The 22,755-nt window shown below is 45.6% G+C and overlaps 1 protein-coding gene across 1 annotated transcript in view; it reads left to right on the top strand.

Moving 5' to 3' along the window:
* Window positions 1-3,856: 3,856 nt before the first annotated feature.
* The window catches only part of MKI67 (marker of proliferation Ki-67), a 25,640-nt gene continuing 6,741 nt past the window's right edge, over window positions 3,857-22,755 (top strand). Inside the window, exons 1-12 of the mRNA XM_034987433.1 lie at window positions 3,857-4,102; window positions 4,501-4,680; window positions 7,918-7,996; window positions 8,105-8,220; window positions 11,288-11,354; window positions 13,254-13,299; window positions 16,282-16,451; window positions 17,779-18,097; window positions 18,188-18,306; window positions 18,405-18,576; window positions 20,422-20,577; window positions 21,616-22,739. Coding sequence (XP_034843324.1) covers window positions 4,589-4,680; window positions 7,918-7,996; window positions 8,105-8,220; window positions 11,288-11,354; window positions 13,254-13,299; window positions 16,282-16,451; window positions 17,779-18,097; window positions 18,188-18,306; window positions 18,405-18,576; window positions 20,422-20,577; window positions 21,616-22,739 — 2,460 coding nt within the window. The 5' untranslated portion in view covers window positions 3,857-4,102; window positions 4,501-4,588. The remainder of the gene's footprint in view (window positions 4,103-4,500; window positions 4,681-7,917; window positions 7,997-8,104; window positions 8,221-11,287; window positions 11,355-13,253; window positions 13,300-16,281; window positions 16,452-17,778; window positions 18,098-18,187; window positions 18,307-18,404; window positions 18,577-20,421; window positions 20,578-21,615; window positions 22,740-22,755) is intronic.

Below are 22,755 nucleotides of genomic sequence, written 5' to 3'. Positions count from 1 at the left end.
ATATTATTTGATCCAGCAACTAGATTTTGGGAGATAGAAACTAAGAACATAATCTGTTACATTAAAATAAAGTTTCTGCTCAAGATGTTGATCACAGCATTATTTGCAATAATTAAATGTTAGGAACACAGTTGAAATATGGTTATCAAGGTGATATTCACCAAGAATGAATGAGAAAATGTTTACAAGATAATGATAAGTGAAAGCATAAGAAATAAAATGGTATGTGTATACACAAATAGGTTTATTAAGCAAAAGAAATATTACACAGATAAAAACATGATTTTTTCTGTTCATCTTGGGGTAAATTTTTCTTCCTTCCACATTTGTATATTTTCCAAATATTCTATAATGACAGCATGTAGTATTAGCTTCTTAAATAAAAAAAGTTTTTCAAAATTTCTTCCACGGTTTTCAATGCCATGCTCTGTCCCAGTTTTTTTTCTAACTAAGAGAGTAGAGATCAAGGTTCTGGTTCCCCCTTTCTCCAGGTTAGTCGAGTGTGAGTACACGCGGGTGATGTGGAAAATCCCCTTGGCTGGAGCAAGTCTTCACTGGTCTGGGCACATCCGGGATGATTCCTCTCCAGACAGATTCTTCAACTGCCTGTTCTGGGAGTGGATTATCCCCGCTGCAAAGCTCACCTCCTCTTCCTGGCCCAGTGAGCTTTTGGGGAGAGAGGAGCAGAACCAGCAGCCCTCGGGCTAGAAGGATCTGGGAATCTTGGAGGAAGGAAGAGCTCAGGTGGTTAGGGCACTGAAGTGGATTGGGATCAAGGAGACCAAGGAGGCAGGAGGTCTAAGATCTCATGTGACCTCTTAGGTCCTGGCAGAAGTTTGGATTCTATCCCAAAAGCAATTAGCAACCTCTGAAGGGCATTAGCCAGCAAGTCACATGATCTGGGGTCAATGTGCAACAGCTCATTCCCTGCCGAGATGGCCCTACAGAGAGTCCAGAGTTGACGTCCCAGAGATCAACAGGATTATGTCACATCCCTTTCAGAGTTGGGACTTAGAGAATGAGGAAATGCTGACAGAATTTGAAGGTAGGGAAAGCTGTGGTCCCACACGTGCTTAGACCTAGATGGAGCTGACCTCCCAGACAAGCCAGGAAGAAAGGCCCGAGGGACCCAGTGTGGGGAGAGGCTGGGAACCCAGGGGACCCACAACCCCTACAGACCACTGGGCCACCGCCAGTGGAATGCTGGTAAAAGAGCTGGGTAAGAAGCCATTGGGATCTTGCTCAGAGAACCAGATACACCTGGTTTGGGGGCCCTAGGGGAGAGAGTCCAGCTTTAGGGCTGGCCACCTGTTCTGTCCCCCACCCCCACTTTAAGGGCCTCATCTGCCCAGGAGACTGGAAGGCTGGCCTGAAGAGGGGTGACTAAGAGATCTGGAGTGGAAGGGAAGTTGGGAAGCAAGGGGCTCCGGTGATGACTGGCACGACGACCCCTTCCTGCAGCCTCGTGGAGGGGGGTGGTAATCCGTGGACTTGGAACATCTGACAAGTGTGGTTCCCAGGGTGCCGGGGTGGGACTTAACCCAGATTGGCCACACTTGTCGAGGCGTAGCCTGCCCAGGAGGGGCACCTGGACATCCCTGCTCCTCGCCTTCCTCCAGCCACCTTCTCTACTGGACGAGGTGTCAGTGATTACAGAATATAATATTTACTGGAACACAGATGACCAAACAATATACATGTTTCAAAGGTGATAAATATTTTTAAACATATGTTCCATTTATTGGAAATACACTCTCTAATCAGGTGGATAGGCACAGAGTTTAAGGGGATTGTTGAATGGTCCCTTATTGGGTGCCTGGTGCAATTCCCCAAGTAAATTTCAGGCAAGTGAAAGTGTCAAGGGGACGGCACAGGGCCAGGGAGAAGGGTCCCAGGGTCAGGGGCCCTAGACACACTTTCTTGGCCTGATTGATTTGGACATAAGTGTGAGGACTCTGAGGATCTAGAAATTGATTCCCTGAAAACTCCTCAGGCCAAAGCCTTTTCCTGCCCATCTTGGTGACTGTTGGTTTAACATAGTCCCCATTCTACACTCTATTCGAGACTCTGATGGTGTTGGAATGGAGCTTGGGGTCCAGATGTCAACCCTGCAAATGGGGCATGGGATTCTTCTCACAGGACTGAGGTCTGTGTTTTCAACAAAGTCTTAGGTCCTGGGCCAAGCTTGGAATCCCATGGAAAGCCCCACTGATAAAGTAGGATATCCAACAGTTTAAAGAGGGCCGTCCCCCAGGCCAAGATCCCCCCCTTCAGCCACAACCCCTAAGTCTTTCTGCAACTCCCGCTCTCTCTAGAGAACCAACTCTATGTACTGCAGTGTTTGTAAGATTATTGGACAGGAAGTCTAGCACCTCCCAGTTCTAATTAGGCTGCCCCAGCAAGGTCACAGAGCCATCCCTGATAACAAGCAGTAATTAGAGTGACAAAAGTAGCATTTTACGAGGTTGTTCTGAGACGCACTTTCTGCAGTGGTGTAAAGGGGGAGAAAATGGAAACTAATCCCCTAAAGAAGGTTAATAGCATCCACAAATTTAAATTACCTACATCAGCCTTGTCACAGACAATTAGGAATTGGAGGTCCTTTGCATTCACATTTCATCTCTAGGAGCTTTTCCATATTCCTGAAGGTGCTCTATCTCTGAGTTACCACTCAGGAGCAGAAACATTCAAACTTCAGTTGTCAATTTATTTTAAAGCAATGATGAACCCATTTCATATTAACATAAAAACATATTTTTTTATGAAATACATCTACTTTTTTAAATTACTGAGATGAACAGTAGTATTTTCGGTTTTTGCAAAAATCTGTAATACCTGACATAGTAAGACAGCTGGTTTCTCACATCTGCTTCTGCATTCAGGAAACTCCACCTTCCTGAGAAAACAAGGGCAAAAAGGACAAAGAAAGTCTGGTGTTATTACAAACATGGTTTTGACCTCATGGACCCCTTGCAAGGATCTCAGACGTCCTCAGGGGTCCCCAGTCCATGCTATGAAAAAGGGGGGGGGTGTTGTGCAGGATGGGCATCAGCATGTTCTGGCTCCTTTCAATTCACACCACGTTGTTTGTCCACAGGAGCTCCCTCACCGCCCCCCCCCACCACCAGTTAGGTGACTCTAGAAAGGAATCCTGTGGTTATTTTAGAAGCCATCCATTTTGTATTGCACAAGCTTTTTTAATTAGAGATTTTTTTTTTCTAATGGGAAAACGCTGTAAACCTAAATGCATAGCAATAGTAGTGATTAAGGAAATTATGGTTTCTGAAGGCAAATACTCTGCAGCCATCAAAAAGAAAGTAAAAGGGGAAGATGTACTCAATATTAATATCCACAGAATTAATAAAGCAGAGAACAGGAAGTATAGAACAATGTGCATATTATGATCTTTTTACTGTGCTTTTGAAGGGGACTAACAACACGTATAACTGGGAAAAGACACAAGAAATTGCTCATAATGATTGGTCGTCTTTGAGAAGATATGGGAAGTTTTTAAAATTTTTAAACCTGCCAGCAATGAGTAACATATTGTGCGCAGTTGTGTCTGTCCTTACAGAAAAGGAGGCAAGAGAGGTTTCCTGGCAGTAAGACCATGTTCCATTTCCGCCTTTCTCACTCTCCCCGGTGAGAACCCTAGTCCTCCGCAGGTGCACCGCGCGCCCGCCGGTCCGCACTCCCGGCCCCGCGCAGCCCGCGCCTCCCCTCTGGCCCCGCCCCGCCCCGCCCTCGCCCATGCCCATTGGTCTGCCGTCGCGCCGCCGCGTCCAATCGCAGCGCTTAGCGCCAAATTCGAATCGCTGTTTTCTTTTGAATCGGGAGGGCGCGGCGGCGGCTTTAGGCGCGGAGCCGCTAACGCCGGGCGCCTCCCGGACGCAGCGGGGCTGGGCTACCTGGTCGCCGGCGAAGGCGACGGCGGGGGCAGTGAGGACCGCGGCGGAGCTGGCCGCGGGCAGTCCCCGTCCCCGGAGCAAGGGGCGGGCGGTGGACGCAAGTGGGCGAGTCTCTGGCTTTTCCAGGCGAGGACTTGGGCTGCATCTGGCAGAGCGGTGGACCCACTGGTGGCGGTGCGGGCAACTGGACCTGGGTGAGCCACCGTCGGGGGACCTCGGGGGCCGGGGGCGGCCGGTGTGCCTGGGGGCCCGGGCCTTGGGGACCCCTCTGCTCCGCTGCAACCAGCGCCTGCAGCGCGACCGGGGCTCTGGCGAGGGGGTCTCGGTGGGAACCCCCAGGAGCCTAGACCTTGATGGGCCGCGTCCTGGCCGCGGGTCTTTGAGGGCACTGGGTATTGGGGGGCGCCCTGGGGTGCAGGCTGGGACCTGGCTGGGGCTCCCCAGGGGTCAAGTAAGGTGTCGATCAAGGTGGCAGGAGCATGACGGATTGTACGTGTGAGCCCATTTGGTCACTTACAAGTGACTTCCAATCTCTTTGCCTTTAGGATAACCCCCCCCCCCACCTCGTGTGTTTTGTTTTTGTTTTATTCAGTGGCACGTTCCTGCAGTAAGTTTGCTTCAGCAAACCTTCTGATGCCTGACCTTCCTATAAGGATTACACTCAACATCTTGCTTAGAAAATGGGTCCTACAGGACGCCTTGTTACCATCAAAAGAAGTGGGGTGGACGGCCCCCACTTTCCGCTGAGCCTCAGCACCTGCTTGTTTGGAAGGTGAGCCCTGCACAGGGGTGGACAATTTAGTTTAAAAGACATTAATATCCTAATCATAGATGAACAGACTGGAAATGCCCTAGGAGTGGTTCCTGCCCCCACATTTGCAGGGGACTTTCCTACCTATTGTCAATGTAACATAGTTGTTTATTAGGAAATCGATTTTTGAAAACAATGTTTACACAGTTAAGTATTGTTTTTAATCAAACACATTTTAAAATTGACTTGATAAAACCTTTCAATTGAGAAAAATGTAGATTATTCTCAAAACCTGATTCACTTCAGGCATTCTTTAGACGACCAGTATGTTCATCTGAAATCCCTCCGAACTTGGCTTGCCTTGGCTGTGGGGGGGACACTACTGAGCAAATGAGGGGAGGAGGCTCTGTATTTGGCTTGTTGGTTTTTTGGAAAAATGAAAATAGGAGAAGTCCTGCTAGTGTTTTGAGAACTTCTTTCTTTTTGCCGGCTTGTGTTGGTGGTAAATAACTATGGTCCCAGTATAACAGGCGCACTGCTCCGCGTTGGTAACATGGGATTTCTTATAAAGTGATAAGTCACCCTCTCTGTGGAACCCTGTGAGGTGGGGCCCCCGACCACCTTCTACCCATACCCCATCCTGTCCTACCCACCCCATCCTTACCATGTTCTACCGCACCTCAGACGTTCCGAGCTCTTGCTCATCTTGATGCTTTTGGCCAGTTTAAACTTTTATGACTGGAATGTTCTATCTTCCTATGTGAGTGCCTCCTTTCCAACTTTCAGATATCCGTTTAAGTGTTACCTAAAGAGAACCCTTAGGTGAACACTGCTCCGGTCTTTCCTAACACCGTGCAGGGTGATGAGTCCCTGGTTGTGTCTCCCACTACTAAACTGTAAGGACAGGGACTGTCTGGTTCATAATGATGTACGCAGTGCCTGGTAGGGGTCTGGCGAGAGAGAGGTGATCAATAGCTGGCACTCTGTGTCTAGCAGGTGCATGGGCTGAACGTAGAGTCATAAATAGCAGTGATTCTCAGCCGTGGGTTCTTTTGCCCTGCAGGAGACATCTGGCAAGGTCTGGAGACATTTTTCTATGTCACAGTGTGGGAGGCTTAAACCAGCGGCATCAATGGAAGAGGTCAGGGATGCTGCTAAGGAGCCTACAACGTAGAGAACAGCCCCTACTGTAAAGAATGTCAGTGGTGCTGAGGTTAAGAACCACTGATCCATAGGGATTCTAGTTAGCAATTTTCAGCCACACAAATTCTCAGATCTAATGAGATAATCTCTTTCTCTCTCTCTCTCTCTCTCGCTGTAATAGTCTGTTATCTAAAAATCAAATATTCTTCTTTAGTTTAAAGTGGCTGTCCACTTCCCATACCTTCTTTTCTCTTCAAAGGAAAAAGAATAAACATTCTGGTGTTAAATGTCAGTAATTCTCGTTATTCCACAGCAGTGATTAAATATCTTTTTATGTGGGGTTTTATCATTTATAACCCATTCAAAAGTGTTTGGTCATATGACATATGTAGGAAGAGATACTCTTTTTTTTTTTTTAATGGTTTTATTTGGGAAAAGTACCTACAAAAGGGCAGCTGCAGAATACAGAGACCTCTGCAACAATTACTTGTTTTTTCTTAAAGTGAAAGAATGGGTGGGATCCCAGGAGTCAGAGGGGTCCCTGGACAAATGAGCAGCATCTCCAAGTTATCTTAGGAACTAGAGCAACAAAACGCAAAGCTAAAATTTCCAGTCGCAAAATTCTTCTAACAACTACACTTCAGCTCGTCTCGTGGATTACCACCCTCATCCCCCTTTAGAGAAAAAGCATGACTTACTCCTGCCAACCAATGACCCCACTACCAGAAACACCTTAGAACCTAAGTTCTGCATCATGTCTGGCTGCCTGCAAAGCTCACGGATGGAATGAGCCAAACACCCACAAAAACAAACACAGAAACCCGACAACGCAACCTCAAACAAGGAGCAAGTTTTGTCCAAAAGTGCTTGGGCTGGAAAGGCTAGGAGACCATGAAACATAAAATACAGCTGTGTATCTGAGCCCTGGTTAGTGTTAATATACGGGACAAGCAGATACTTTAAACCTCTGTGGCTGAGCCCATTTCTCTCTATATGGACAGACAGCTAGCACTGCTCTCTCCACAGCTACTGATGTGCTGCTTTGTCCTTTACAACCTATTTGCCACACTAAGCCGAAACCACTAAACCACATCTTTCCACGAAGGCCAAGGACACCGTACAACTATGCAGGGACAAGAAACTGAGTGCACACTGACACTCACAATCCAAGTCTATCAGCCCTTGGGAGTCCACTTCCAGCTCTGCAATTATTTTATACCACTGTATCTTTTATATGCGTTCTAGAAAGAGATAGTCCCAGCTCCGGAATAGTGTATTGAGAACAGAAAGGAGAGTATATAACTGTTCAAACTTACAGTAAAGGGAACCCCAGAGACCCAAGGAAACTTACTAAGGACCATTTGGATTAATGTGCACGTGGGTTTGGAAATACTCCCTAATGGTGCTTCCTTCTGATGTTCTTTGTGTGGAAAGTGAAGTTGAATCTAATAATGCTTATTTGTTGCTCACATTCGTATTTTTAATAATAGACTTGTGAACCCGTCCATTAATACAGTGTAGTTTTAAAACAATGAAAAGCTCATGAGTAAATAGCATCGACCATGTGCCAGGCAAATGGCAGAAATGTATAATTCATTCATTGTTTGAACAACCCCGTGATGTAGGTGCTGATGTGATTGTCTTTTTATATGTGAAGAGACAGGTGTTAGTATAAAATATAGTACATGTAGTGATGATGAAACCTTGAAACATACATAACATTGCAAACAAACACACATAAACCTTTCTTTCTAGAAAAAAGGCAGAGTATCAGAAATCGTTACAGTTCTCCAAACTGATAGGAAGTACTCCCTTATTTGGGTCTTAAAAGCATGGGTATTTCAGTAAAGGCAATCCAGTTTTGTATTCTAATATTTTCCTTATAATTGTTTTCAAGTACCCAAAGTCTTAAAGATTTAAAATAGTTGCTTATACAATACTTGTCAAAATTGTTTGCCGAATGCACAGGTCATCACATCGCCCAACTGATGATCACTTTCTGTCGTTTCATTTATGGATCAAACATTTGGTCAACTGCTATTTTATTTTGAAGCATTCATGGAACTTCTAGAAAAAATTGTGGCAGCCTAAAACTCTTCATTTCTTTCATCGAAGGGGTGTCGAATGTGACATTCGGATCCAGCTCCCTGTCGTGTCAAAACAGCATTGCAAAATTGAGATCAGTGGGCAGGAGGTAAGTGGGTGTTTGAAATCTGTTGTGTTTTGTTTTGTTTTTTAACTGTTCATTTCACTTTTTACCCATTCATCAATTACCTATTTTCCCCTTTCTCCTACTTTGTAGGCAATGTTGTTTAATTTCAGTTCCACCAATCCGACACAAGTGAACGGATCCGTCATCGCGGACCCTGTACGGCTAAAGCACGGAGATGTGATCACTATTGTCGATCGTTCTTTCAGGTGGGTGAAAAGTAAAAACTAGTCATTCTCGACACTGATGCACCAAAACCAGCCTGGCAGACGTCTGTGACTTTTCTGTGCTGCGGATGACATCAGAGCACTTGAGGTGGCCACTCTCACCCCTGGTTCTCAATCTGAGGTCACGAGGGTTTAGGTGGGATGACACATGGGGCTTGTGTGACTACATTCAAGGATCCGAGCGCATGGAGCTGGGCCAAAGAAGGGTGACCGGAGCCTCACGGGGTCTTATTTTTGTTGTGAGTGTGGTGAAGCCGCATGCATTTTTCAGTTTCTGTTTCATTTTAAAAAGACGCTCCTGGGGAATAGACACAAGACAAGATGTCCAGCTCAGCTTATCTTGACGTGAGCACCCGGGTGATCGGCATTTGTTATGGACTGAATTGTGTCCCTTCTAAAATTCATATAGTGAAGTTTTAACCCCCGGAAAGCCAGAATATGACTGTATTTGGAGACAGGGTCTTTAAAAAGGTGATTGAGTTAAAACGGGGCCATTAGGGTGGGTCCTAATCAATCTGACTGGTGTCCTTGTAAGAAGAGGAGATGAGGACACAGAAGAAGGGAAGCAGGTGCTCAGAGGGATGGCCACGTGAAGGCAGCAGGGGCGGCCCTGGCCAGCCCAGGACAGAGGCCTCAGGAGAAAACAGTCCCGCCAACATCTTGATCTCGGACTTCCAGCCTCCACAACTGTGAGGAAATACACTTCTGTGTGGAAGTCACCTGCGCATGGCATTTTGGATGGCAGCCCTAGCAAACTAATACACCACCCGAGCTGTAAACAGAATATTTCCAGAACCTTCTGAATAGTTCTTCTAATCACGCTTCTTTCCCTCACCAAGTAAACCACCCGAGTGGCTTTTCTGATGACATAAAGTCTTTGGAGTTTTGCTACCTAAGCATGCATCTCTCACCGCTCTGGTTTTGTCTGTCTTTATTAATAAACTCCATAAATTTGCAACAATGAAGTATGTGCTTGTAGCTGAGTCCTGCTCCCATGCTTGTGAGAGCCAGAGCATGGACGTCCCAGTTTGTTCTTTCTCACTGCCTAAATATGTCACTGAAATAATATCCCAGTTATATACCCAATTATACACAATTTATTCATTCTGGACCGACGTTTGGGAAATTTCCAGGTTTTGAAGTGAGCCGAGGGCTTGCTTTATGACCAGATGTGGTTGATATTTTACTAATCTCTCCTCTGTGTTCCAAAAACATGTGTGTTCTACAGCTCCCGGCGTTGGGGTGGAGCGGGGTGGGGCGCGTTCTGTCCACGACCATCCGTTAGATTCCAATCCCTGGCTCTAGAATCGCAGTAACTTAGCCCTTGATTCTTACTCAGGTGCGTAGGCTGAAATCACACTGAGGATTCTTTTTTCCTTTCTGTTTGTTTAGCTCTTCTGTTTCTGCTGTCGATCTGTTGAGGCCATACTATGTGTTGAAATTTAGAATTCTGTCCTGGTGGGTGAAGCTCTGTCGCTTATCTTTCTGAGATTCTCTGTACCTTTCGTGATGCTTTTTTTTTTTTAATCAGTGATTGCATACTATCATATTTTCTGGCACATTGCTTTCAACTTTTCATAATCCTTAAGACTCAGATTGTCTCTTGGAACCAGCTGTTAGGTGCACTTTTCTTTACAATCGGTTTATCTTCTGGATAGTTCAATCCTTTTATCATTATCAAATATGCTTGGTCTTCGTGTGCAATTTTTATCTTGAAATCTCTCTTGTCTGATGTTAACGTACGCCCCCTCCAGCTCTCTTCTGGTTGCTGTTGGCTTGTCGTGTCCTCTCCCATCCTGCCACGTTCATCCTGTAGGCACCTTTGATTGTGCCTCGTGTCTCTTTTAGGCAGCTCACAGTAGGGTCACGTTGGTCATCCATGTTGTCCGATAAAACACCACCCTCATTACTGCCTCCATTCGCATTAAACACCTATTTCCTATGGGTGCAACTGGTCATCTTTTTCACTGGGCTTGTGATTTGCCTTCCTTTTTAAAGGGTATGCTTATTTATTTATTTATTTATTTTAAAGATTTTATTTATTTGAGGGAGAGAATGATATAGAGAGAGAGCATGAGAGGGGGGAGGGTCAGAGGGAGAAGCAGATTCCCCGCTGAGCAGGGAGCCCGATGCGGGACTCGATCCCGGGACTCCAGGATCATGACCTGAGCTGAAGGCAGTCGCTTAACCAACTGAGCCACCCAGGCGCCCTAAAGGGTATGCTTATTGAATAGACTTCTAGATAGGAAGCATTTGATGTGGAGTGGAGACCAGAACTTCTTCCCCCAAATGAGATGCTATTCAGATTGAGATTAATTGAGATAATTAAATACCTCCAACACAAGAATGGGGAAAGCGTTCTTAGGAAGAAGAACTTGACCGTGAACTCTGCCATCGGGAGAAATAAGTCCAGACACCCGGCTGTTTCGGATCAGGCCACCTCACGGAGGCCAAGTTCAGGATGCCCATAGCAGGTGGTTCTGTGAATTATGCCCAGGGTCTGGTAGAAGGACAGTGTTGTGTTGTTAAATCTGTCTACATCTTCAAGAATGTGCCAGTCTTTGTTCGGATACAGATGGGGAAGGCAGGACACAGGAGGTCACAGTGATCCTAAGTTACAGGTGGCTCTGGTGACCTTGGAGTAGGTAACATCACCAAGTGACTCAGGCCTCAGCTTCCTGGGTGAACTTTCAGGCCCTCAGATGATCTCCACGGATATAAACTGGTGCGAATCTGATCGGCTCTCATAGGCAGGTTTTCACAGAGGTACTCAGATATTGTTGAAATCACACAGCTTATCAGCGTTCAGAAACTAATCTGGGTCCCCACCTCTGACAACAGTGTTGCCAAAGAAATTTGAGGCAACCTATGCAAGTTTTTAGTGTAAAATCTTTTCTAACTCTACCTTTATTTCCATGAATAAGGTGAATCTCTTGAATAAAACTTGACGTTTGTTCCTTGCTCCTTGGACATTAATGAGATAAGGAGGCTTTCCCATCAGTTACAGAGCTGGACTCTGAATGTGTGTCTGTCCTTCTGTGCACTTCAGGTATGAAAATGAAAGTCATCAGAATAGAAGCGAGTCAACGGAATTCACAGGACAAAAGCGCAAACAGGTGATGGGGGGGTGGATTATCCAACTGTGGACTCTGATTCTTCTGCACGATACTATGAAATCATTTATATGCACGTCAATGAATGATGTCTCACAAGGGAGGGTGACTTGACAGTAAGAGAGGGACAGGTACCTGAGATCTTAAACAAGTTGAACTTGGACATACTGAAATAATTTACAACTATGCTTTTTTTTTTTTTTCTCACAGTGAGAGGACTAAGTCAGTCTTACACTTTGGCCCAAAGGCTTCTGGAGTATCTCACGATCTGATCTTCTTCTAAACCTTTGGTTAGGACAGCGCATCACATAGATTTAAAATCTGGGAACTAGACGAGTGGCTTGTGTTGTCTCCCAGTTATTGTGTTCCTCCATCTTTATGCATCTGAAATGGTCACATCAGAGCTGTGAGTCCCAGCGATGCTTCCTGACTTTGATGGAGAGATAACCCATGCCCCTGGGAGAGCGTTACTGCACTGTGTCTTGTGAGAGAATCTTACTACTTGTGTCCATCCAAACAGTATGGCTTTATCGGAATGCAATTCTGGGCCCATCCTCAGAGATTCAGGAGGATGTGTCTCCTTTAGGAAGCTACCCAAGCTGGTCTCCTGTGACTAGGTTGCAATTCACTGGTTTAAAAAGTCATATTGTACCTACACCCGAAATTAGCTGGAAGCCCTTCAGCTGAAGATCTCTGCTCCTGCTATGTGTTGCTTCCTCTTTAGAGGAATGACCTTAATGGTGACCTTGCCCCTCATTGGCTTTGGGGGAAAGCTAGATTTTGAGGTTCTCTACCCACTTTGTTGGCAGGTATTAGGGAACCAAGCAAAAGGCTGGACTTCGGGTTAGCAGTGGTTAGAAGACCTAGAAACTGTTTGTTGTCTGGATTGTGATAAAGTCAGTATTGAAACTGAATACTGAGAACGTGTTATAGCACTTTGACAGTGATTTTTATGCCTATGGAATATAACGGTACAAAAAATGGGCTTATATGCTTCCTTATATTTTGCACATAGTTTTAAATTTTAATTCATTTTTATTGCTTAGTCATAAGATCCTTGGCCAACTTCAAGTTTTGGAAATTAGAAACTGATCCCTCACTTGGCGAGTTAGAGAAGCAACGTGTCCGATACCAAGAAATCTGAAACTGATTGAAGAGAGAAGTTAAATTATTTGCCTTTGGATACATTTTGTGATTTTTTCCCCCATAATAATTCAGATGAGATACTTTTCCTCCTTTGAAGCAACATTGGACTTTTAGACCTTACATCATTGTTATTCTGGGGTTGTTCCTCGCCCCCCAGAAAATCTTCTGACAGATTGTGAAGGCAGCAGTCGGGGGCCAGGTAGGAGGACTGGATCTGATTGCTGCGCTCGGAGGGCACGACGCCTGTGATGTGCTGGTTTCACTTTCACCTGAACATCCGGGCTTGGGTGCACCTGCCGACCCGAGCACCCGGGCTGAGTGGGGCCCCAGCTCATCCACAGGTCCTGCAGCCTCTTTCTGATAAAACTTAAGTATTAAGTCAATAATTCTGTGCCCTTGGTAGGTTCACAGATGCTGAGCATAGGTGATGTTTAATTTTAGCTTTGGTTCTTTCCTATGGTGATGAGAAAGAGGTTTGAGGAAGTTAGAAAAACTCAACTGAGGTTCCATTTAAACAGTTTTGAGCTTCAGGTTTGTTTCTTATTCTATCATTATATTTTTTAAAATCAGCTAAGAAATACTTGTATTATGAGCACTTGCCCCTGAGTGTCTTTGGATCATTTCTCAAAGTCTCTAAAATTCCTATAAGAACAGTTTGGTAAGGAAGAGCATCCATAGCAAGAATATTTTCATAAATATGACTGTTGGTATTTGAACAAGCACCTAAATAGCTGTCTTTATTTTGCCGATTTACAGGAATCTCTGCATAGGGTCTCAAGATCTGGCTTCTCTTCCGACTCTGGTTAGTAATTTTTTGGTTTTATTCTGGGATCCTGCAAGATCAGCTCTCTGTGTAGCATTAGGGCAAGGAAGAGACAACAAGAACACCAGCGTTCTACATCTAAGTTCACAAAGGTTAGGAGGTTGTGTTACTTAACACGAGAGATAGGCAGACCCCCGAGTTAACATTTCCTCAAGAGAGGTGTGGGGCACCATGCTTACTGGAGCGTCCAAGTATAAATAAACTGAACATGGTTGTCAGTTTAATTGAGTAGACTAATAGCAGGTGATCCCTCATATTGGTTATAGGAGGCTGCTGTGATTTATTTGTTTGCATCATAATTCAAGTATCAGAATACTTTTATTACACATTTTGGCATTAAGTAATTTGTAGGCTAAGTGAAAAACTAGATTACAAGACAACTAGAAATGGTTGTAAAATTTGAATACTGCACGGTGTTAATCACTGAGAAAATCTTGAACTTTCTGTTTCTTATTTCATAACTCATTGCCAAGATGGGAAAGTTCAAGATTCCAATGCCCGTTCAAAGCTCTGTGAAGAAAATATCTCAGGAAGTCCTCTGGGACACGTGAGAAATGGCAAAGCAGCTGGCACAGTCTCGGATGGCCCCAAAGATCACGCCGCTAGAAAAACAATTAATGCTGTTCCTTCCTCAGAACTTCCTAGAGAGAACTACAGAAATGCAATGGATCCTACAGCCGGGGATTTTAAGGAAGATTCCAGCATACCCTTAGTGAGTTGTCATGGAGAACTGAAGTCTTTCCCCTCTACATGGCATCCTGAGAACAGTGAAAACCATGAGTCTCCCTTTAGGAAGCTTTACGAGTCCATGAAAGAAGAGTTTGATGTGAAATCAGAAAAAGGAAATGTTCTACAGAGCGGTAAAAAATCGGGGTCACGGAGTCGTCGTGCATCAGAGAACGAATGTTCTGGTGGGTTGCAAGACGGGACACAAGTCCTGGTCTCACTGAAATCCAGACCCAGGTCCGGTCGATTCACCCCAATGAAGGCCGACCCTGCTTTGGGAGAACAAGGAACTAGCCAGCCTGAGGGCAGGAGAAAGGATGAGGAAGCTCTTCAGACTCCCAAGGAGACCATGGGTCCCAGCATCCCTCCTAAGGAGATGACAAGAACCAGGACCATGGTCCAACATTCCCCACACAATGCCTCACGAAAACGTCGGAGCGAAGACATGCATGTTCCCAGCGGAAGTGAGTCCGTGGATCTGGATCAAAGGGAAGGCTTCGGGACAGATTACAAAACATTTCCTCCTCGGAATCTCTTAACCAGACATCAGACGCCCACTAGAGTCGAAAATGCTGATAATTTTGGAACTACACCGGAAAAATGCTTCTCCAAAAAGAAGGGGAGTGTTCCTACCAGTGTGGACATTCGTACCACAGAACTGGAAACGCAGAATCACACTGTTTTAGCTCCATTGCCCGTTCAAGTTGAAAGGAAGATTCAAAGCATTTCCGTGCACCAGCCTGAGAAAGTGGGCACCATAGCCGGGCCCTCGAGCTCTGGGTTCCCTGGTTGTAGCTCAGTTGACAGCAACAACTTTGGTGACTCCATCAGTAAGTTTGCTTACCTGTGCATTTATTTCCCCCCGGAGGGCTCACACATATCTAGAAAGACTTCCCGAGAGGAAGTCATGAGACCTTCCTTCCCTCAGCAGCGATGGCCCTGGTGTAGACGGTCTGTGAGGCACGGCGGTATGCTCCTGAGACAGGCATGCGCGCCGTCTGCCTGACAGGCCCATCCTCCTGTCCCGGAGACTCGTAACCAGGGGCTCCAGAGGAAGCGCCGGTGGTCAGGGAGGTTCCCCTGGGAGCCAGGGAGCGTGAGGAGCTCCAATACCATGGTGGAGTCTCCTGTTCCCCCTACGAGAACACAGGAGGGAAGATACGCCCAAGAAGCATAATGGCTTTTCACACAAGTTTTAATTCTGACCCATAAGGCCCTGTAGCCCATGAGTTTGCTCCCGTAAATGAAGTCCAGGGAAATCAGTCCCTTGGAAATGTTTAAATATTAGAGGGCGTCTCTCGGGGATTTACACTCTTCTCAGGGTCTCCTACTAGCGGTTTTTTGGTTTTTGGGTTTTGTTTTCTTTATAAAACACTGGACTAACCCACGGGTTTATGCATCAGGTGCTGTTGTAGGTGTTTTTCAGACATTCACACTTTTACCCCTTTGTGCAGGCAGCGGGAGTCCCCAGGGGACAGGCATTCCCGTGATCTCCCTCTTGCAAATAGGGAAGCTGATGGCCTCAGGTGACACAGCGAGGGGCAGAGCCGTGACCTCCGGAGGAGGCATGGTACCTCCCGGGCGTCTGCCCGCACTTCTCGGGTCTCTGCGGATGTTCTGAAGTAGCAGGCTTACTGTCCGGGCTCTGATCTGCAGAGGGGCCCTCGGGCAAGGTGCGCGGCTCTCTGAAATGAGACCCGCACACATCCATCACAGTGTCCCCGTGAGTCTCCGAAAGGGGCACCACTTAGGCAAGGGATTGCTGTTGTGTGCTTGTTCACAAGGATGTGAGGTAGGGTTGGGACTCATGAATTGCCGATTCGAACCACCTGGAGAAGTTGTCAGGTTCGTGACTTCTCACTAGGTAGGTCTGGGTGAGGCCCGAGCTCATATGTGGCTTTTGAAAAGGCCCTCCCGGGTCACTGTGGAAACTTCCATCTCTGTCATTGCCCTCCTCCCAGGTGGAAGCCACAGGTCCAGACCAATCCCTTTATCAGGCTCCGTCCACACAGGATTTTTCACCCTTTTGTAGAAAATCTTTGTCCTGTCCCTGGATCTTCCCTGAGCCCTGAAGCAGCTCCAGCGTCCTCAGCAGGACAAAGGGCTGAAATGCCGCGGTGTTAGGTTTCAGGGGACGGTACCAGTGGTTTGTCTTTAACAGTCTTCACAAGTGTAACGAGTCTATATAAGTGTATGTCTTTCATTCTCTCTCCACATTTGTATTCCTTATTTTAGATAAGATTGAGGGAACCCCCCTAAAAAGAAGGCGGGTCTCCTTTGGTGGTCGTCTGAAGCCGGAGTTATTTGATGAGAACTTACCTCCTAATACACCTCTTAAGAGAGGAGAAACACCGAGAAGGTCTCTCGCCAGCCACACTCCACCTGTCCTGAAGAAAATCATCAAGGTATGTTGGGCAGCCTGTATCCTCTTCCTTTCACACTCCCCACACCAGCACAATTACTATGAAGACCTTTTTCTTTCTAATAAAAAAGTAAAAATAAAAAAATCTAAAGGAGAGCTCCTTCACTGGGCTTCGAAGCACGATTCTAAGGGGCTGAATACAGGCGAGTCTTCAGGGCTGCCTTCTGCAGGGCCGCCCTGCCACCCAGACTCACAGGTGATCGCCGGGGGGTTCAGTAAAGACTAGCAATTAAAGGGACCTCTGGGTGGCTCTGTCGCTTAAGCGTCTGACTCTTGATTTCGGCTCAGGTTACGATCTCAGGGTCGTGAGATCGAGCCCCGCGTCCTGCTCCGTGCTCAACTGGGGCGTCTGCTGAAGATTCTCTCCCTCTGCCCCTCCACCCACTTGTGTGCTCTCTGACTCTCTCATTCTCAAATAAATAAACAAAATCTTTAAAAAGACACACAAGCAATTACAAAGAATCTGGAGACATCATGACACATAACCCTAAGGGATTTTTTTTTTTCCTTTTAGGTGAAAAGGAAAATCTTGGGTGACAACACACCTATGATTTTGACCATCAGCTATTTAAAACTTTTAATCACCTACCCTAGGCTGTGTTGTCCACCTGATTTGAGGTCTCTAGAAAGTTATGGCCTCGTGGCTCATCCTCGTCAGAGGGCCTGGGCAGGGCAGTCTTTAATTTCTTTTCAAACCGGAAGGAGTGTAAGGAATGCCGGGCTCCTTTTCCATTTTACACAGGCCCCTAGAAAGGAGCAGCCCTCCTTCTGTGTAGACCGAAGCTGGATTAGGCACCTGCAGATGGTGTTTTTCTCCAATTCAGATCAGAGCACGCTCACTTGTCACTCCTTGGGAGGTTCCTTCTGCCTTTCTACCCAAAATACCCCAATTAACACTTGTTCACTCTTTTTTTCCCATTTTTTTTTTTTCTTAAATGAGGGGGACAGACTCCTATTTCTACCTAATACTTGACAGACAGTGGTTGAAATGTTTTGGTTCTTCAAGATTTAAACAGCTAAACTCCCTAATGGGGGGACACTTGGGTGGCTCCGTTGGTTAAGCATGTGCCTTCTGTTCAGGTTATGATCTCAGGGTCCTGGGATTGAGCCCCTTATTGGGCTCCCTGCTCAGCGGGGAGCCTGCTTCTCCCTCTCCCTCTGCTGCTCCCCTGCTTATGTGCTCTCACTCTCTGGCAAGTAAATAAACAAATTCTTTAAAAAAACAATTCTTAATTGGGTAGGGTTTTAAATTCACTACAGAGCTGTTATATTTGTGGTAAGGCTTCTTACGAACATTTAAACATCGTCAGGAATACCCTCAACCACCAAGAAAAGAAGATTCTTCAGAAATCCGTTTGGAAGTGACTGCACAAGACCAGTGTAAAGGATCTCCAGCTCGGAATCTGACGCAAACTTCTCCAGTTGCAAATGACACCCACCGCAGGTCATGCAAGGTGTCCTCAGTCCCCATTGGCACCAAATCTCATCACACAGACATTCCCAAGAGGGGAGGGAGGAAGAGCGGCACCTTGCCTTCAAAGAGAACTTCCATCGATCGAAGCCAACATGAGATCTTGCAGAGGATTTATTCCAAAAGAAGGAGTGGTGCTTCTGAAGCCAATTTAATCGGTGAGTGTTGTGTTGGCAGATAATGTCGTCAGGTTCATTTTCTCACGAATACAATTTTGGAAACGTTTCAACACCTTCTCCTTCTGACAGTGGCAAAATCGTGGGCGGATGTCGTAAAACTCGGAGCCAAACAAACACAAGCTAAAGTGGTTAAACACGGCCCCCAAAGGCAGCTGAGCAAAAGGCAGAGGAGAATGAATACTCCCAAGGTAGGAGTTGCCCTTTGAGCCCATTCTCTTCTGTATGATTCCGTGGACTGTGCATTTACTCTTTGACATTTTGTTCATCTTGTTATATTTTTTTCCAGAAGCCTGTTAGCGATGTTCACAATCAATTTAGCACAGGCCATGCCAATTCTCCTTGTACCATTATAATAGGGAAAGCTCACATTGAGAAAGTAAACGTGCCCGCTCGGCCCTACAGAATGCTCAACAGCTTTGTATTCAACAAAAAAATGGACTTTAATGAAGATCTTTCAGGTAAAAACCTAGCTTGGGTCTTATAAACGATAGCCTTCTGATCCTCCTTCGTGGGAGGACGTGGATGGGGGTGCTATAGTTGTATCTACTGTGAATGGGTTTTAGGAGGATAAACATTTTAGTCGACTTCTGGGGTGGTGATGGTTCAAGGAAGAGAAGGCTAGATTGGAGACCAAGAACAAGTCCCCGATAATAAGGGGGATCATGAGTCCTGCAGGAAGCAGGTAGGAATGGAAAATGCACAACTTTACCTTGGATTGCAGCACGGGTATGGAGACCTGGAAGCTTCTTTATGCTGAAGGGAGCAGGCTTGCCCTTAAAGTTGCCCCTTCCCTGCATCCCTACTCATCGATGTCCGCAAAGTTAGAGCCATTGGTTTGAGCAATGTTTCGCTGCTTCACGCTTTTCTTCGCTTGCATGAAACTTAACTGTCTTAAAACAAAGGCCTGTAAGAAGGTTTCCCTCAAGCGTCAGTAGCTGAGCCAGTGTTTCCATTAGCAAGAGTGGGATGTGACTTCCTTGTGGTTGCCCTAGGTTAGAACCAAGGCAAGAGCCCAGGGTTGGGATTTCATGCCACGCAGTGTGACCACTGGTTTCTGCCTCGAGCATTTCTGGAGGGAGATGAGACCTGATTCCATCTCCCATTAGATGGATTCTTGTTCTTATTTCCTGGCATATTTTATGATGCGTTAGTTGTACCGCTCTGTAGAACCCAAATAAGGTACACTGTGATTACAGTCATAGTTGGATCAATACATTCAGCTTTTTAAAAAACAAACCAACCACAAAAATGCAGAACCTTTGTAGCCAGTTTTGATAGCATGCTCAATGAGAAAAACGTTTCGGGTATATGCCACCCAATAGGCAGACATATGCACATACGTGTATCCTTGTAAATTATGTATGAGTGTAACTAACATCGATGTTATGAAGCATTAAAAACCAATTCTCAAAAATATTTTTTTAAGATAAAATTAATAGATATTTATATACTCAGTACCCAGGACAGTGGATTTCCCCAAACTTCCTTCAACACAACTTCCTAGAAAGTCAAACGACTTCCACCCCTTGCTGTGAGTAACTTTCATGACAAAACATCAATCTGTGCAGAAAACTGGATCCTGGGTACTTTAAGAAAGGCCTGAACACGGGCAGAGGGATGAGATTTTTAAGTGAACTGGCTGATTCGAGGGCCCTCAGAACAGGCTTTACAAACAGATGCCAGACAGAGCATTTTGATCCATTGATGGCGGAATGAGAAAAGAGGACATGTGAGTGAGTGTTTCAGAAAGATAAAACTTCCATCTAAAGAACTATATGGTTCTTTTCTTCTCTTGTGTCAATACTACTTTTTGGTGTTAAAATGAAAGCATAGTGATATTATCACTTGACAATACTATTAACGGGCAGCCCAGTGGACAGTCGTTTTTTAAAAATTGGGCACATTTTATTTGTACATAAAACCCAGGTCTACATAAGTTAGGATTTTTCAAGGAAGCATGAGGACACTGGGTTTCCAGATGTCTGGAGGGGAGGCACGGGGGGGCCAGCCTCTCTCCCGGCCAGTGCTCAGGATCAGGGCAATGGTCCAAGACCTAGAGGTCAACTGCCTTCATTAGATTTTCTCACCAAGAGGAAAGGCAAAGAAGAGATACAATTCCGGCTTATCACTGCTCTTCAACAAAATAAGTTCATTATTAATACATGACCCTGTCTCTCAAGAATTCTGGGGAGGGATTCCTTGTTCTCTCTCTGCCACTTCCTCTGGTATATCTGAGGACTGGCATGCCTGTTGGCACGTAGGAGCAATATGCTAATTGCTTTTCCAATATTCTCACATCACAGGGTTAACTGAAATGTTCAAGACTCCGGCGAAAGTGAAGCCACAAATAATGAGCCCATGTCCCAACGCTTTTTCAAATTCAGAGGATTTCCTCGGAAAAAAGTTTCAAGTACCTAATTCAGGAGAAAAACCTCTGCTGTGCACTTCAGAAAATTTTGGTTGGTTTACTGTTTTCTTTTGTTTTTTTTCCTGCACTTTGATGTTTTCACTAGTTATTGTAGATGGTATTATTATTTTTTAAACAGATGCTGTATTATTTCTCTACAATAGATACTCCCGAAAAAATACCATTTGCAGCTTCTCTGTTCTGTCATGTTTAGAGGAAATTCCTTTTAGCAGTTGAACTAACATTGGTATTTAACAAGTGGCATAAAAAGGAATAATTGTAATAATAACATTTTTAATAATGGTAATTAATAATTGTATTAATAATTTTAATACAGTAGTTTAATAATTGCAAACTACCTGTGTACACTTCTGCCTTTTTTATTTAAAGAGGTTGACCAGCAGAGAAGTGGCATGATCTCTCATCATAGTTAGGTAAATTTCTCAAACTCAAAATAACTGTAAATAATCAAAGAGAAAGATAATGTGCGCACTGTGCGATTATCGCTGCTGATGTTCTGGATGGTCTGTGCCGCACCGTGAGCCCCAGATGGGAGAAATGAGTCTGTCTTGCTCTCTCTCTGAGTACTGGTTACCCCTGTCCTAGAGGGAACAGTTTTCACTCACAGTGTCTCCTCTGCTGAGCAGCAGGTGTTTCCTGTAGGGTACGGACCCCACGCATACTGAGCATAAGCCATGTTACGGTGTAGATGGTTCAACAGCAGAAACAGCTGTTTGCTTCTCATGCTTGAAGAAAATGTCCGTGTTCAGGTGCCTGAGACACGGTGCGACGGCCTTCAGGAGACCCTTCTTAAGGAATTTTTTTTTCTTTTATCTGATCCCTGTAGATCCGAATCACCACCTCAGTATGACTCCACTGTCTGTCACCAGATAACATTATTCCTAAGTGTGTGTGGTTCATACTTAAGAAAGATGTACGGCCACATAAGTAGCCAGCTTCATAAGCTTAGCTGGCTGGCTAGGGGGCTGAATTATTGACTCTTCCGCAGTACTTCAGAAAGGTAAAATACCAAATTGGCACAATGCAGGGAAGAGAATCTATCTCTCATGTGTGTTTTTGTTTCCTGTAGGAGAGAATGAATTCCCTGTGACTCAGAACGCTCCACAAGAGCCATCTGATCAAAGTCCTGCCAGCCCTGCCCTCAGACGACCGGCTATTAGAGTAAATGCAAACATCGAGAAAACTCCAGGATCGGAGGCAGAGCCTCCGAAGGCGGCGTTAAGCGCAAACAGGTTCCAAAGGTCCTCAGAGCTCAGAAATACACAGATGCCAGGTCCAGGGCACAGGGACGAAGAAGCAAACACAGACCCTGCTGAGAACACTTCAGGGCGACATCTGAGGAAAACTCCACAGCGAGGACAGAAACCTGAGGGAGCGACAGAGGAACGGGAGAGCTGTTTTGAAGCATGTGAGAAAGCTATCAAATCAGAAGACAGTTCTGAAAACATGGTAGCTGTGAGGAGATCAAGAAGATATTCGGAGCAAAAATGGGAACCAATAGCAGATCTGAGCACCCTCAAGAGACAGCAGGACACAGAATCCAAGGAAGACCTGGGGGGCATCCACGGTCTCCCCCAAGCCCCCACTCAAGCCCAGGAACCAATGGATGTGGGAAACAAAACTGCAGAAAAGTGCCAGAAATCTTTAAAGCCAGAACTAGTTGGCATGCCAAACAGGATGAATGTACAACTCAAGACCTCTCCCCAGAAAGTGGACCTAGACGAAGAGCCCTCAACTCTCAGGAAGTCCACCCGAATGTCGGGGGGAAGCATCCCCTCACACGGAGAACCAGGAGAAGGTGATGAAGACATCATATTGTTGAACAGAACTCCAAAGCAGACACTGGACTCTGCAGAAAATGTAACCGGAAGCAAGAGGCAGTCAAGAACGCCCAAGAGAAATGCCCAATCCTTAGAAGACCTGGCTGGCCTCAGAGAGCTCTTCCAAACACCAAACCACACAAATAAACCAAGGACTGATGGCAAAACCACCAAAGTACCCTGCAAATCTCCACTAGCGGAACGAGTCAACACACCAACAAGTAGAAAGAAGCAGCTTGAGACCCCTCTCCAGAAAGTGGACATAGAGGAAGAGCCATCAGCTCTCAGGAAGCCCGCACAGACACCAAGGAAAACCATGCTCTCATACAGAGAACCAGGCGGTGGTGATGAAGACATCAAATTGTTCAAGGAAACTCCAAAGCAGACAC

The sequence above is a fragment of the Mirounga leonina genome, unplaced genomic scaffold (assembly GCF_011800145.1).
Source record: "Mirounga leonina isolate KUSES-001 unplaced genomic scaffold, KU_Mleo_1.0 Mir_114, whole genome shotgun sequence".
NCBI lineage: Eukaryota > Metazoa > Chordata > Mammalia > Carnivora > Phocidae > Mirounga > Mirounga leonina.
This window is presented reverse-complemented; position numbering and strand designations above follow the sequence as displayed.